The sequence below is a fragment of the Neoarius graeffei genome, chromosome 6 (genome assembly GCF_027579695.1).
Source record: "Neoarius graeffei isolate fNeoGra1 chromosome 6, fNeoGra1.pri, whole genome shotgun sequence".
NCBI lineage: Eukaryota > Metazoa > Chordata > Actinopteri > Siluriformes > Ariidae > Neoarius > Neoarius graeffei.
The window spans coordinates 42,582,268-42,597,803 of NC_083574.1; the positions used below are offsets into that span (position 1 = coordinate 42,582,268).

Sequence of the window (15,536 nt, forward strand, 5' to 3'; positions counted from 1 at the left end):
ACCTGGAATACTGATTCGTCTGACCATAATACACATTTCCACTGTGTGATGGTCCATCCTAGATGCCTCTGAGCCCAGAGAAGTCGATGACACTTCTGGGCACAGTTAACATAAGGCTTCCTTTTTGCACAGTAAAGTTTTAACTGGCATTTGTGGATGTAACTCTGTATTTTAGTGCTTGGCAAAGGTTTACCAAAGTAATCATTAGCCAATGTGGTTATATCCACTATAGCTGTAAGATGGTTCTTGATGCAGTGCCGTCTGAGGGATCAGAGATCACGGGTGTTCAGCTTAGGCTTGCACCCTTGCCCTTTACACACTAATCCAGATTTCTTCAATAGTTTAATGATATTATGCACTGTAGAGGGTTAAATATCCAAATCCATTCATATCTTTCTTTAACATTGTTTTTACACATTTCAATAATTTTCTCATGCAGTTATTGACAAACTGAAGATCCTCGGCCCATATTTGCTCCACAAAGACTAGGTCTTTCCTGGATACTGATTTTGTACCAAATCATGATTACAGTCGTTTGGGTTCATGCTCTCGGCAAGGAAATATAAGTCAAAGTAAATTTAGAAATCACTGCTTTCTTTTTTCAGTTGCATTTTCCATACTGTTCAAATGTTTTCTGATTTGGGGTTGTATAATCCAGGAAGTAACCACAGATAGTGGAAAGAGAGAGAAAGAGAGAGGGGGGGCAGTGTGAGAGAGAGAGAGAGAGAGAGAGAGAATACTCTACTCTTTCAGCACAAGTTTACTGGTCAGATGCTTTTTTTTGTTCTAGTTAATTAAGTTCACATGATCAGCTGATAGGTCTCATTTATAATCACTCTGATCAGCAGCCACAAGGTCTTTCTCATACTTTCCTGCTCTCTTTCCTGCTTTCATGCCTCATTCATTCCTTTCTTATTCAAAGTTCTCTTTCTCATCACAATTTTTTTTTTTTACTTTTCTGATTGATACGGATACCTGCGTTTTACAGATACTAGACTCATGTCTCCTAAAAAGGAGAGCAGGGACATCTATTCGTTTGATGTAAGTACACTTATTTGGTTGATGAGAACAAGAGTAACTGCTCAACAGTGCATATTAAGAATTTAAACGAACTGTTACCATGTGTATAGGTCTATGAGAAAAGTATGTAATACAGTGAATGCACTGTTTATGATGGTGATTTTAGTTGTCATGTGTTTGTCATTACATAAACTTTGTAACTGTAGGTGTACTTTAGTGCTTATATGTTCCTGACAGTAACACAAATAGAAATGTTCTTATTAATATCACTGCTCCATTATAAGCTGACATATGAACTGTTTTAAAGGATTTTATACAAACAGGGAATATCTTTTTCAAAATCTTTTTTGGGTATCAGCTATTGCTGGGTGTTTCTCATTCTTTATTTTGGCATATTGTATAAGTTGTGATTGGATTTTTATAGTTATGAATGCTTGGTAGATGATAGACGGTATGTGACTGAAAATGTATGGCTCGTTCTTTGCTCAGTGTCAACAGTGTTGTAAATAATGTTGTCATGAGTCATTACTATGGTAGGAATTCTCTTCCACGTTGTTGTGGTGTTGCAATGCTTACGTTAATTTAAGAGAACAGGAACTGTCATAAACTCTACTCCAGGCATCAAGAGCAACAACTGCAAGCATGAGTTTTGGACTTGAAAATGTAATAATAAAGAAAAAGTAATGATAAAACTACTGATATTATTGTTTGACTTGAGTGAACTTGATGAACATGTTTTTCAGATATGTTCTCTTAAGAAAAAACAGTTATTACATTTACTGCCAGTTTCTCCATGTGAACTACAAGTGTACTAATGCATACTTGGAGAGAACTACATTAGTTTTCAAGTATAAATACAGTGTACCTTTTCATGCTAGCATGTATAAGTGTAACCCCTTTTCCTTAGAGTTTAAACATACACTGGGGTCGCACTCATATAACAAACAGGAACCTGGGTTTCCAGCTGGTGATGGTGAACTTACTGGACTTCTTGTCTACCATTAAACTCAGGGATTTCGATATGAAAATTAGGAATGGTATGCACTGCAGCCAGCATCCACTCGGTCTTCGGGAACTCTGGGATATTTCCTCCAAGCGGGAAAACTAGTACTTTGATAGGAAGTCTAAAATCAAAATTCCTGTTGGGTTGTAGCCAACCACTATCAATGAAATAGTTTCGAGATTGGTCGAAAATGTAAAGGTTTAAAGAAAACCCATACCATGGCTAGAAAAAGCGCAAGAGAGGATTCTGGGAAATTGAGTCCTACTGCAATAATGTAGTGTAATGCAGAAACCATGAAATGGGTGAAATAAGGCTTAATTTTAGAGAGACCTACATAAGTAAACTTAGAGTGAAATACACCTAGTGTTGAGTTTTCGCTCCTCCTACTCAAGCGAGTAGGACGCTTTTTGCTTTGCTCCTGCTTGAACTTCTCTTTTCTGCTTTTTTCACTATTTCTCTAGTGAAAAAAGCATTTCCATTTCTCTGAATCGGTTGACTTCACAAAGCAAAATGTGAGTACTGATTGCTGGAAAAGACAAGGTGCTAGACCCAAAAACAAAAGGGCATTAACTTCAACTCCATTGCGGTCTGATGCCGTCAAACCTACAGTCTATGAATACCACCGGGCTGAAAACTACAGATATACACAGCCCATTACACTCCAGAACAGATTTCAGTGCCTTACAGACATGGAACCAGTAGTTCCTAGAAAGTGGCAGAATTTGAATAACAAAAATAAAGCTCGCAGTAGAGGTAGAAAGCAGCCGCCAACACTTGTTAATCCTACAACCCTTGTTGTGGGTGATTTCACTGTGGAAAATATTGGAGGAGAGTCCATGGTTGTGTGCTGTTTTCCTTACGCTTCCATCTCAGAGACTACAGACAACATTTCAAAAATGCTGTCAAACTACAAATCAATTAAACACATTATTGTGCATGTTGGAGCAAATGATGTTTTCAGGGAACAGCTCACTGTGAGGAAATCTTTCAAAGACCTTTTTTCTGCCCTAAACGGACTTGGAATGCCTTTTTTTTTTATCAGTGGTCCATTACCAGGATCTGTGATCGGCAATTACGGGTTTTCCCGACTGCTCAGTCTCAACACCTGGCTTGCAAAGACATGTTTTTCCTCTGGCATTAATTTTATTGACAACTTTAACCTTTTCTGGAAACGCAAAGCCTTTTTCAGCCCAAATAGCACAGAACTCAGCTGGACTGGTGCCAAAGTCTTGGCAGACCATTATCAACACTCTATCCACCATTCCATGCTGACCTTGGGTACACTCTCTGATAAGCGCTCTGTAGCTGCACTGAAAGGAGTTAACACTGATATGAACTCTATTTGGGTACAAACTGAACCTCCCAGGGACATCAACAAAGGCTCAAAAACAGTACAGAAACACACTGTTGATGTTCAAACTCAAGCAGTGAATCTGCAGGCAGAAAGAAGCGGGACTAACGCTCACTCTGATGGATTCAAGCAAAACTCCTTGTCACCAACGAAGGCAACTAAGCCCCCAGCAACTACAGAGGATCATGCTGACTCATCTGCCCCCAATACAGTTCAGGAAAATGATCAGAGGGTGGAGCTATCACCACACACATCCCCATCACTTTCCAAGGCTAGCAACATGATATCTGAGCTAACGGGTAAGCTGGCAGAACTATCAGAAAGACAATCAGATAAACAAGCATCACCACAACCTCCTGAGACTGGCAATAGGCAATCACCAACAACAGCAGTGGATGTAACCCCAAGCCCCTCTGTATCTCCTTCACCCCCCAGACTGCATTTTCCTGAGAAAATGGAGAGACTATTGTCTTTAAGCCGAGTGTCTTTGGCAAGCCCAAGAGGACACTCAAATCAAGTACCGTACACAGAGCTGTCTCATGGTCAGGCCTTGTGTATCCCAAAATCTCTAATGATATATCCAACTGCCACAGCACCCAAGAAACAGAGGGCACCACCTCCCCCTGTGATTACAGATAAGACTCAAGGACCATGTGCACAGCTACAGTTCACCAGCAGCAGTGAAGTCCTTCATGTTGGAACGAACTGATATAATCTGGGTCCAGATGGTAGTTTTGAAAATAAGCTGGGACCCACGACGTACTTTTCTATTCCTGTGCTAACACGAAGGAGAGGTGTTCTTATTCATCCTATCAATGGGGTAAACTCGTCAAATCTCCTTCCAGTTCCAAAACAACCACAGAACGCTTCTGTGGAAATTATCCCCACATTCACTGTAAAACTAGCTCTTCAGAATGTAAGATCACTTAATAAGCCTTTTTTAATTAATGACTTCATCGGTACACACAAACTGGATTTTATGCTTCTTACTGAAACTTGGCTTGAACAATCAAGTAGCTCTATTACTCTTATTGAAGCAACTCCCCCACTCTTTGATTTCATGAGTGTTGGAAGAGCCAATAAACGGGGAGGAGGAATAGCAAATATATACAAGGCATGTTTTCAGTACAAACAGACAACTCTTGGTGATTTTACATCTTTTGAATACCTAAGTGCAATCCTAAAATGTTCTTCTAACATATTAGTGTTGACTATTTACAGACCACCAAGACTTTCTGCACCACTCAGTACGTTTACATGCACATCCAAATCGAGCTGCTGTCGGTAATCGAACTGAAGGTCCCAGCAGGGTGCCAGAGAAATCCAATCCTACATGCACACAATGAAATCGGGCTATTGTGTGAGGTGCATTGTGCACCCGAGCCACAGGTGGCGCAACACGCCCCATCGTGTTGGTACACTTCCGGTTGTCGTCATGAAGAAGAGCTATTCAAGAGTGTAAACAAAGTTATCAGGTCCGTGTTCTCCATTGCGCGTTTTTCTCCCGTCCATGAATTTTAATATATTCAACTCCTTAAGCTGAATGAGCATGAACTCTGCCTCCTCATTGCTCCAGAAGTGCACGTTTCTGCTTGCCTGTGGCAGTGGGGGCGTGGTCAAGCGCCGGTCTGTGACAGGAGGGCGGAGCCAGGGAAGGTGAGTGGCAGAATCACTTCACCTGACGGTAATTAACCTGTGTTTGTGTGTCTTCCCAGTAACCGCGCCCTATTTAAGGAGGCAGAGGGAGAGCAGAGGGGAGAGCTCATCCCGGGACTAGAACACAGCGCGTGTGTGTGTGTGTGCGCGCGCTTCTCTCAAGAATAAAAGTAGGCTGTTAAACTGAAAAGTCTGACAATAAAAAGCCTATTAGTACCAGAAGCTTTGTCCTGCCGCCCTCTGTGCTCCACCCACACTTCAGAGCTACATCGCCATTTTCTCTTCTTCGTTTGTTCCTCCTGACCTCTTCTGCTGCTCGCTACTACTGTTGTCATGCCGACCGAGGCTGTTGTGTTTCCCGCTTGTGGTCTCGTCACTCATCACTTCCGGAAGTAGCTCGACAACTAGCTCGATAGGGTATACATGCACAAAGTAGCTCGGCAGAAATCACATAAACTAGGTCGTGTAGCTCGATTCCGAGAAATCAAGTTCGGTTCAATTTCAGCTGAATTAAGGTGTATACATGGCATTTTGAACTTCGATTTCAGTCGAGCAACGGCAGAAATTCGATTCTCTCTATGTGCATGTAAACGTAGTGACTGTTCCTAGAGGAGTTTGGGGAACTGTTGTCAAATATTTGTTTAGAGTTTGACAATCTTATTATTTCTGGGGATTTTAATTTCCATGTTGATAATCCAGATAACACATATGCAAATGAATTTCTTACACTGATTGATGCCTTCAACCTAACACAACATGTACAAGGGCCAACACACTCCCATGGCCACACCCTCGACCTTGTCATCACTAAGGGTCTTAATGTATCTACTAGTGTCATGGACCTGGGTATATCTGATCATTTCTGTGTTTTCTTTGATGTTTCCATTTCCCCTCACTTTCAAAACAAGTCTGTGACTGTAAAAAAGAGGGTAATTACCAATGGCACAGCAGCTCTTTTTGAGCAGGCACTCTCAGAACTCCCATGTCAATCTTCAGATTGTGCAGATGATCTAATGGAAATTTTTAATTCAAGAATGAATCATATTATGGATGCTATTGCTCCTTTTAAAACCAAAAGAGTCATAGACAAAGGAAAAGCACCCTGGAAACTAAATCCAACAGTTAAAATGTTAGAGGGAATGTAGAAAGTCTGAAAGAAAATGGCGTAAATCTAAACTCCAGATTCATTATCAAATCTACAAAGGGATGTTATGTAAATACAACTTAGAAATTTCTAAAGCAAGACAGTCTTTTTTTGCTGACATTATTAATAGGAATATCAACAATGCCCATGTGCTATTTTCTACAGTTGAAAAGCTAACAAACCCATCAAAACAAATGCCTTCTGAATTTCTCTCAGTTAATACATGCAACGACTTTGCATCTTTTTTCAAAGGAAAGATTGATAAAATACGTATGAATGTAGCCACACAGGTGCAAACACTTCAAAATCTGGAACCACTGGATAACGAGAGAGGGGGTCGTAATACAATGTCAACATTTAGTTTAATTGATGTTGAGACTCTGAGAAAAACAGTACAAAGTCTCAGCTCCTCCACATCTGAACTGGACATTTTACCTACAGTCTTTTTCAAATCTGTTCTTCACCTAATATCAGACGAGGTACTTCAGATTATCAACACCTCCTTACGAACTGGCATGTTTCCCTCATCTCTGAAAAAAGCGGTTGTAAAACCCCTACTGAAAAAGAATAACCTGGATGTCTCAGTACTCAACAACTACAGGCCCATATCCAATTTGCCATTTGTTGGTAAAATAATTGAAAAAATTGTTTTTAATCAATTAACTGCCTTCCTGACATTAAACGGATGTTTTGATAAGTTTCAGTCAGGTTTTCGTGCCAATCATAGCACTGAAACAGCTCTTACTAAAGTCATGAATGACCTACGTCTTAATTCTGATGCTGGTAAAACATCAGTCTTGGTGCTTTTAGACTTAAGTGCTGCATTTGACACGGTAGATCATTCCATACTGTTACATCGACTGGAGCATTGGGTTGGATTTACTGGTATAGTAATCAACTGGTTAAAATCTTACCTACAACAAAGATTTTTTTATGTGGCCATTGGAGGCCACAGTTCATCACCCGTGTCCTTGAACTGTGGGGTTCCCCAGGGCTCAATCCTGGGACCATTACTATTCAACCTTTATATGCTCCCACTTGGACAAATTACTAAGAATAACTCAATAAACTTCCATAGCTATGCAGATGACACTCAGCTTTACTTAGCTATGTCACCTAATGACTATGCCCCTCTTGAGTCTCTTCATAGATGCATTGACCAAATTAACAAATGGATGTCTCACAATTTTCTTCAGCTGAACGCAGATAAAACTGAAGCAATTATATTTGGCAAAAAGGAGGAAAGGCTTAGGATTGCCACTGTTCTTGAAACTAAGGGGCTTAAAGCAAAGGATACTGTCAAAAACCCTGGTGTCCTTATTGACAGCGAACTTAACTTCAACAGTCATATGAAAGTGGTAAAAAAGTCTGCATTCTATCACCTAAAAAACATTTCTAAACTCAGGGGTCTCATGTCAAAACATGATCTAGAAAAACTTATTCATGCTTTCATCTCCAGTAGGGTTGATTACTGCAATAGCCTTTTCACAGGTCTTCCAAAAAAGACCATCAAAGAGCTTCAACTAATCCAAAATGCAGCAGCAAGGGTTCTTACAAGAACAAAAAGGGTAGTTCATATCACTCCAATCCTAAGGTCTCTGCACTGGCTTCCAGTGAGCTATAGAATTGACTTTAAAGCACTACTTCTTCTATTTAAAACATTAAATGGGATGGGACCCAGCTACCTACTGGATATGTTTCAATTATATGCACCAACTAGGTCTCTAAGATCACAAGAGAAAAACTTGCTAGTAATACCAGCTGTCAAAACGAAGTGTGGTGAAGCAGCCTTTAGTTGCTATGCTGCTAAGCTTTGGAACCAACTTCCAGATGATATCAAAAATGCTCCTACTGTTGTTAGTTTTAAATCCAGGCTCAAGACAAAGCTGTTTTCAGATGCTTTCACTTGATTAATTTTTACCTAAGTAATTAATTTCCTTTAACATAATTTCTTTTTAATCTTGGATTTTAATGATTTTACTTTTACTTTAATTCTTTTTTACTGTGATCCTCGTAGATTGTGTCTGCGGGACGATTTTTGGTGATCCTCGTGGAAGAGCCACGGGAAGAGCGCGCTTTGAGTTAAACCCATAATAATAATTAATCTCGAGGCTGATTAACTTTATTTCATTTTATTAATTTAATTTCTACTATTGTTTAATTCTTATTATTTTTCTTCCCCAATTATTTTATGTAATTTTATTTTCTATTGTTTACTGTTCTGCTTTTACTTCTGTAAAGCACATTGAACTGCCACTGTGTATGAAATGTGCTATATAAATAAACTTGCCTTGCCTTGCCTTGCCTTGAGTATAGTTAGAGTTGACTTTTGGTACTGGCAACATGGTGGTGTAGTGGTTAGCACTGTCGCCTCACAGCAAGAAGGTCCTGGGTTTGAGTCCAGTGGCTGATGGGGGCCTTTCTGTGTGGCATTTGCATGTTCTCCCCGTATCTGTGTGGGTTTCCTCTGGGTGCTCCAGTTTCCCCCAAAGACATGTAGGTTAGGCTAATTGGTGGCTCTAAATTGACCATAGGTGTGAGTGTGAATGGTTGTGTGTCTCTAGGTGTCAGCCCTGTGATGATCTTGCGACTTGTCCAGGGTGTACCCTGCCGCTCACCCATAGTCAGCTGGGATAGGCTCCAGCTTGCATGCGACCCTGCACAGGATAAGCGGTTACAGATAATAGATGAATGGATGGACTTTTGGTACTAGAAGTATATTAAAAAAAAAAGTATGCCTGCTGTCAAGTATACTGTACTAACAGCTTACTGTGTTTAAGCATACTTGGCAAGAAGTACACCTGGTGTCAAGTATAATTCAGCTTACTTTTCATATTAGCATGTCTAAGGACACTTACAGTGGTGCTTGAAAGTTTGTGAACTCTTTAGGATTTTCTGTATTTCTGCATAAATATGACCTAAAACATCATCAGATTTTCACACAAGTCCTAAAAGTAGATAAAGAGAACCCAATTAAACAAATGAGACAAAAATATTATACTTGGTCATTTATTTATTGAAGAAAATGATCCAATATTACATATCTGTGAGTGGCAAAAGTATGTGAACCTTTGCTTTCAGTATCTGGTGTGACCCCCTTGTGCAGTAATAACTGCAACTAAACGTTTCCGGTAACTGTTGATCAGTCCTGCACACTGGCTTGGAGGAATTTTAGCCCATTCCTCCTTACAGAACAGCTTCAACTCTGGAATGTTGGTGGGTTTCCTCACATGAACTGCTCACTTCAGGTCCTTCCACAACATTTCGATTGGATTAAGGTCAGGACTTTGACTTGGCCATTCCAAAACATTAACTTTATTCTTCTTTAACCATTCTTTGGTAGAACGACTTGTGTGCTTAGGGTCGTTGTCTTGCTGCATGACCCACCTTCTCTTGAGATTCAGTTCATGGACAGATGTCCTGACATTTTCCTTTAGAATTTGCTGGTATATTTCAGAATTCATTGTTCCATCAAGGATGGCAAGCCATCCTGGCCCAGATGCAGCAAAACAGGCCCAAACCATGATACTACCACCACCATGTTTCACAGATGGGATAAGATTCTTATGCTGGAATGCAGTATTTTCCTTTCTCCAAACATAATGCTTCTCATTGAAACCAAAAAGTTCTATTTTCATCTCATCTATCCACAAAACATTTTTCCAGTAGCCTTCTGGCTTGTCCATGTGATCTTTAGCAAACTGCAGACAAGCAGCAATGTTCTTTTCGGAGAGCAGTGGCTTTCTCCTTGCAACTCTGCCATGCACACCATTGTTGTTCAGTGTTCTCATGATGGTGGACTCATGAACATTAACATTAGCCAATGTGAGAGAGGCCGTCAGTTGCTTAGAAGCTACCCTGGGGTCCTTTGTGACCTATCCGATTATTACACGCCTTGCCCTTGGAGTGATCTTTGTTGGTCGACCACTCCTGGGGAGGGTAACAATGGCCTTGAATTTCCTCCATTTGTACACAATCTGTCTGACTGTGGATTGGTGGAGTCCAAACTCTTTAGAGATGGTTTTGTAACCTTTTCCAGCCTGATGAACATCAACAACGCTTTTTCAGAGGACCTCAGAAATCTCCTTTGTTCGTGCCATGATACACTTCCACAAACATGTGTTGTGAAGATCAGACTTTGATAGATCCCTGTTCTTTAAATAAAACAGGGTGCCCACTCACACCTGATTGTCATCCCATTGACTGAAAACACCTGACTCTATTTTCACCTTGAAATCACTGGTTCATCCTAGAGGTTCACATACTTTTGCCACTCACAGATATGTAATATTGGATCATTTTCCTCAATAAATAAATGACCAAGTATAATATTTTTGTCTCATTTGCTTAACTGGGTTCTCTTTATCTACTTTTAGGACTTCTGTGAAAATCTGATGATGTTTTAGATCATATTTATGCAGAAATATAGAAAATTCTAAAGGGTTCACAAACTTTCAAGCACCACTGTAGAGGGAATATACAATGTACTTGGCACTGAGTACACAGTACTTACAATTAACTTTTGATACTAGAGTACTGAAGTATACGTAGACAACATTATGCCTGCTGCCAACATACTTTCAATATACTATAGAAGTACTTATGGTGTTAAGTATACTTACAATTTTCCTAAAATCCAAGAAACTATACAAAGAGAAAATAAGTGTTACGTATATTTACAGTACTCCTGGTGTCAAGGATACTTCAAGTTTACTTTAGATATACTTTGTCTCAGTATACTTAGAGCCAAAATATCATCCGAGTCTGGTTATAGAGCCTTCAAATATTCTGCTGCTAAATTATTCAACAGTTTGGATCCTACAGTTAAAAACTCTAAATGTATTAAATAATTTTACTCAAACTGTTGGTAACTAAAAATGTTGTAGTTTAACTCTAAATTGCCCAATGTACTCAAACCTCTAAGTTATAATTTTCACAAGATTTCTTGGTTTCAATTGTCAATACAAATTGCTATAAGTCTTAATATTTTTATCCCCATTATTATATTTCATTTATTCTATTCGTGATTATATATTTAAATAATATTAGCTGGCGTTGAGTGGTATATCAGATACGGTATATTCCATTCAGCTAGCATGACATTGAACGAGTCGAAGACAAGCTCAGTATCATGCTAGCTGAATGGAATATATCTGATATACCATGAAAAAAGCCACCATTATTATTATTATTATTATTATTATTATTATAATATCCACATTTCTTTTGTATATTCAATGCATCTTTCCCTTTCAAAATGCTCTCAAAATCTTCCGTATTTAATGAAGCAAACCTGGTAGCCATGTTTGTTTACAAATTGTCACAGTCGCTCGCTAGCATGGAAGTTTGCAACATTGTAAACCATATTCAATGCTCATTCTCCATTGGATAGAGTGACGTAATACAGGTAGTCGTCGACTTACGACCTCTGCAACTTATGACCGATCGACTTTACGACCGTCTGGTTATGACTGGCAAGTGTTTCCCAGCTGAGCTAGCTGAGCGTACGACAGTTTCCGCCCCAGCTCCTGGCAGCACCTCTCGCCGCGTACGACAGTTTCCACCCCAGCTCCAGGCACACCTGCAGTCTCTATCGCGCTCCCTCGCGCACTCCATCATACAGTTTCCGCCGCAGCTCCTGGTTTATGAAACGAGCAAATTCTCCCGCCAGCCCGAGCGCTGCAACAGCTGATGATGACGTAGATGACCCACAGCCAAGCACCAGTGATGCCAGCGGTCACTAAGTTTTGTATTTTGCTATGTTTTACATTTGTATTTTATGTTTCAAACTAAAATGTTTTCCATTTTTCACACCTGTATTTCGTATTTTTTGTTTTGCACATATTAAACGAATTGCACTGTACGCAGTGTAGTATGCAGTGTTTGACTTAAACCAAATAATGAGCCAAGGTCATGAAATAAGAAAATGTTGATAAATAAGACTTTAAGATGATTACAATATCATTACACATCACAATATACTTATGTTCAGTTAACATAGGCCGACTTACGACCAGATCGGTTTACGACCGGTCAGTTGTAACCAAACGCAGTCGTAAGTCGATGACTACCTGTACACATAAGATAGGTGATATGTGAACAATACTGCATGCGATCAAACCAAAGGAATGGAACCCGCTAGAAGGGAATAGAACACATTTTTATTCCATTGAAAAAGTGACGTCATTTCTATACACCAATCTATTGTCACACTGTCTTTTGTCTGCACTGTTTTTGCAGTTAATTTAATGCTATGATGTGTGTCATGTTGTGTTATGTTAGGTTACGTTAGGCTTAGTTATGTTATTTTATGACGTATACTAGGCTGAGTTACAGTGCTCAGTGTAAATGAGTACACCTCCTTTGAAAAGTAACATTTTAAATAATATCTCAATGAACACAAACAATTTCCAAAATGTTGACAAGACAAAGTTTAATATAACCTCTGTTTAACTTATAACATGAAAGTTAGGTTAATAATATAACTTAGATTACACATTTTTCAGTTTTACTCAAGTTATGGTGGTGCAAAAATGAGTACACCCCACAACAAAAACTACTGCATCTAGTGCTTTGTATGGCCGCCATGATTTTTAATGACAGCACCAAGTCTTCTCGGCATGGAATGAACAAGTTGGCGACATTTTGCAACATCAATCTTTTTCCATTCTTCAACAATGACCTCTTTTAGTGACTGGATGCTGGATGGAGAGTGATGCTCAACTTGTCTCTTCAGAATTCCCCAAAGAAAATAATTTCTTTACACCACAAAGGTGAAGGCTACAAGAAGATCAGCAAAGCTTTACATATCAGTCAGAACATTGTAGCAAAAGTGGTACAAAACTTTAAGAAAGATGGAACTGCAACCATCTCACAGAGACGTCCAGGTCATCCACGGAAGTTAACACCTCGACAGGAGCGTCTTCTGATGAGAAGGGTTGAAGAAAATCGGCATGCAAGTTCACTGCAGTTATCTAAAGAAGTAGAAAGCCAAACTGAGGTGACTATTTCCCGTGACACAATCCGGTGTACACTGCAGAGGAATGGCATGCATGGATGCCGTCCATGAAAGAAGCCTCTCCTAAAGCCCAGGCACAAAAAAGCCCGCTTAGAGTTTGCCAGGGCCCATGCTGACAAAGATGAAGACTACTGGGACTCTATACTCTGGAGTGAGGAGACCAAGATAAATGTTTTTGGAACTGATGGCTTCAAAACTGCATCGCGTCGCAAAGGTGAGGAATACAAAGAAAAATGCATGGTGCCTACAGTGAAACATGGTGGTGGCAGTGTCCTTATGTGGGGCTGCATGAGTGCTGCTGGTGTCAGGGAGCTGCATTTCATTGATTGCATCATGACTAAACACATCATTGCAACATGACTAAACACACATCTAAGGCCACTGTTGGATTTCTGAAGAAGAACAGGGTGAAAGTGATTCAGTGGCCAAGTATGTCTCCTGATCTGAACCCAATCGAACACCTATGGGGAATTCTGAAGAGAAAAGTTGAGCATCACTCTCCATCCAGCATCCAGTCACTAAAAGAGGTCATTGTTGAAGAATGGAAAAAGATTGATGTTGCAAAATGTCGCCAACTTGTTCATTCCATGCCGAGAAGACTTGGTGCCGTCATTAAAAATCATGGAGGCCATACAAAGTACTAGATGTAGTAGATTTTGTTGTGGGGTGTACTCATTTTTGCACCACCCTAATTTGAGTAAAACTGAAAAAATGTGCAATCTAAGTTATATTATTAACCTTACTTTCACGTTACAAGTTAAGCAGATGTTATATTAAACTTTGTCTTGTCAGCATTTTGGAAATTGTTTGTGTTCATTGAGATATTGGTTAAAATGTTACTTTTCAAAGGGGGTGCACTCATTTACGCTGAGCACTGTATGTCAGGTTGTGTAATGCTGTATTAGGTTGTGTATGTTATGTTCGGTATTTTATGTTGTCTTATGTCATTTTATATTAGGTCGTGTTATGCTGTTATATGATGCTTGCACAGCTCTTTACCAGCTCTTGCAATCTTTAATGTTTACTGTTTTATCTTGATATTTGTTGTTTGCACTGTCTATGTACCTTGGTCCATAAGAAAATGACATTTCGTTCTTCTGTTTACTACGTTTGTGGAAGAATGATGATAAAGTCAAGTTATTGATCTGTCAGGGTTGCATAGGAAGCTGGAGCCAATCCCAGCTGACTTTGGGAAAGACGTTGGTACACCCTGGGCTGGTCACGAATCTATCTCAAGGCTAACACAGAGATGAACAACTTCACACCTCTGGGCAATTTAGAATAGCCAGTTGACCTAATCTACATCTCTTTGAACTGTGGGAGGAAACCAGAGAACCCAGAGGGGACCCACACAGGCACAGGGAGAACATATAAACTCCACAGTCCCCAATTGACAGGCAGGCTCAAACCCAGAGCCTTCTTGCTGTGAGGTGATAGTGCTAACCACTGTACCACCCCATTTCCACACATAAGTCTAGTTTTAAGTATCTTTATCTGTAACTTTCTACTCACCACATTTTCTATTAGTAAAGTCATATGGTATCAGGGAGCTGTATGAAGCATGAAATGAAAATTAGTTGCCTCTCAAATTTGGTTATTGTGATATATTTATTTCTGCAATATCTCCATCCATCCATTATCTGTAGCTGCTTATCCTGTTCTACAGGGTCGCAGGCAAGCTGACTATGGGCGAGAGGCGGGGTACACCCTGGACAAGTCGCCAGGTTATCGCAGGGCTGACACATACTGTAGACACAACCATTCACAATCACATTCACACCTATGGTCAATTTAGAGTCACCAGTTAACCGAACCTGCATGTCTTTGGACTGTGGGGGAAACCGGAGCACCCAGAGGAAACCCACGCGGACACGGGGAGAACATGCAAACTCCACACAGAAAGGCCCTCGCCAGCCACTGGGCTCGAACCCGGACCTTCTTGCTGTGAGGCGACAGTGCTAACCACTACACCACCGTGTCGCCCTGCAATATCTCAAGAAAACAAAAAACCAGGCCATTCTGTGGCTGGGAAGTTATTTAATTTGAGGGGATTCCCTAGCAAATAATGTGCATGAAATTGCTTGCGTCACACAGTCAAGCAGACAGAGATCATACCAGGCTGCACGTTGCCACTCTGTGTTCAAACCAGCTCTTAAATAAATAAAACAAAAGTGTAAATTGGACCAGTCTCTGGAACCAACAAGCTACAACAATGTTACAGCAGTCTACCTAAGAATTAACAATAATTTATAAAATGTGTCTATAGGTATATAGTAATAGTTTTTGAACTTTCCAAACTTGTAAATCAGTCAATCAAATCTCTCTCTCTCTCTCTCTCTCTCTC

The 15,536-nt window shown here is 40.0% G+C and overlaps 1 protein-coding gene across 1 annotated transcript in view; it reads left to right on the forward strand.

Moving 5' to 3' along the window:
• Window positions 1-999: 999 nt before the first annotated feature.
• Window positions 1,000-15,536, forward strand: part of slc23a4 (solute carrier family 23 member 4) — a 34,517-nt gene continuing 19,980 nt past the window's right edge. The window contains exon 1 of the mRNA XM_060924349.1: window positions 1,000-1,041. Coding sequence (XP_060780332.1) covers window positions 1,000-1,041 — 42 coding nt within the window. The remainder of the gene's footprint in view (window positions 1,042-15,536) is intronic.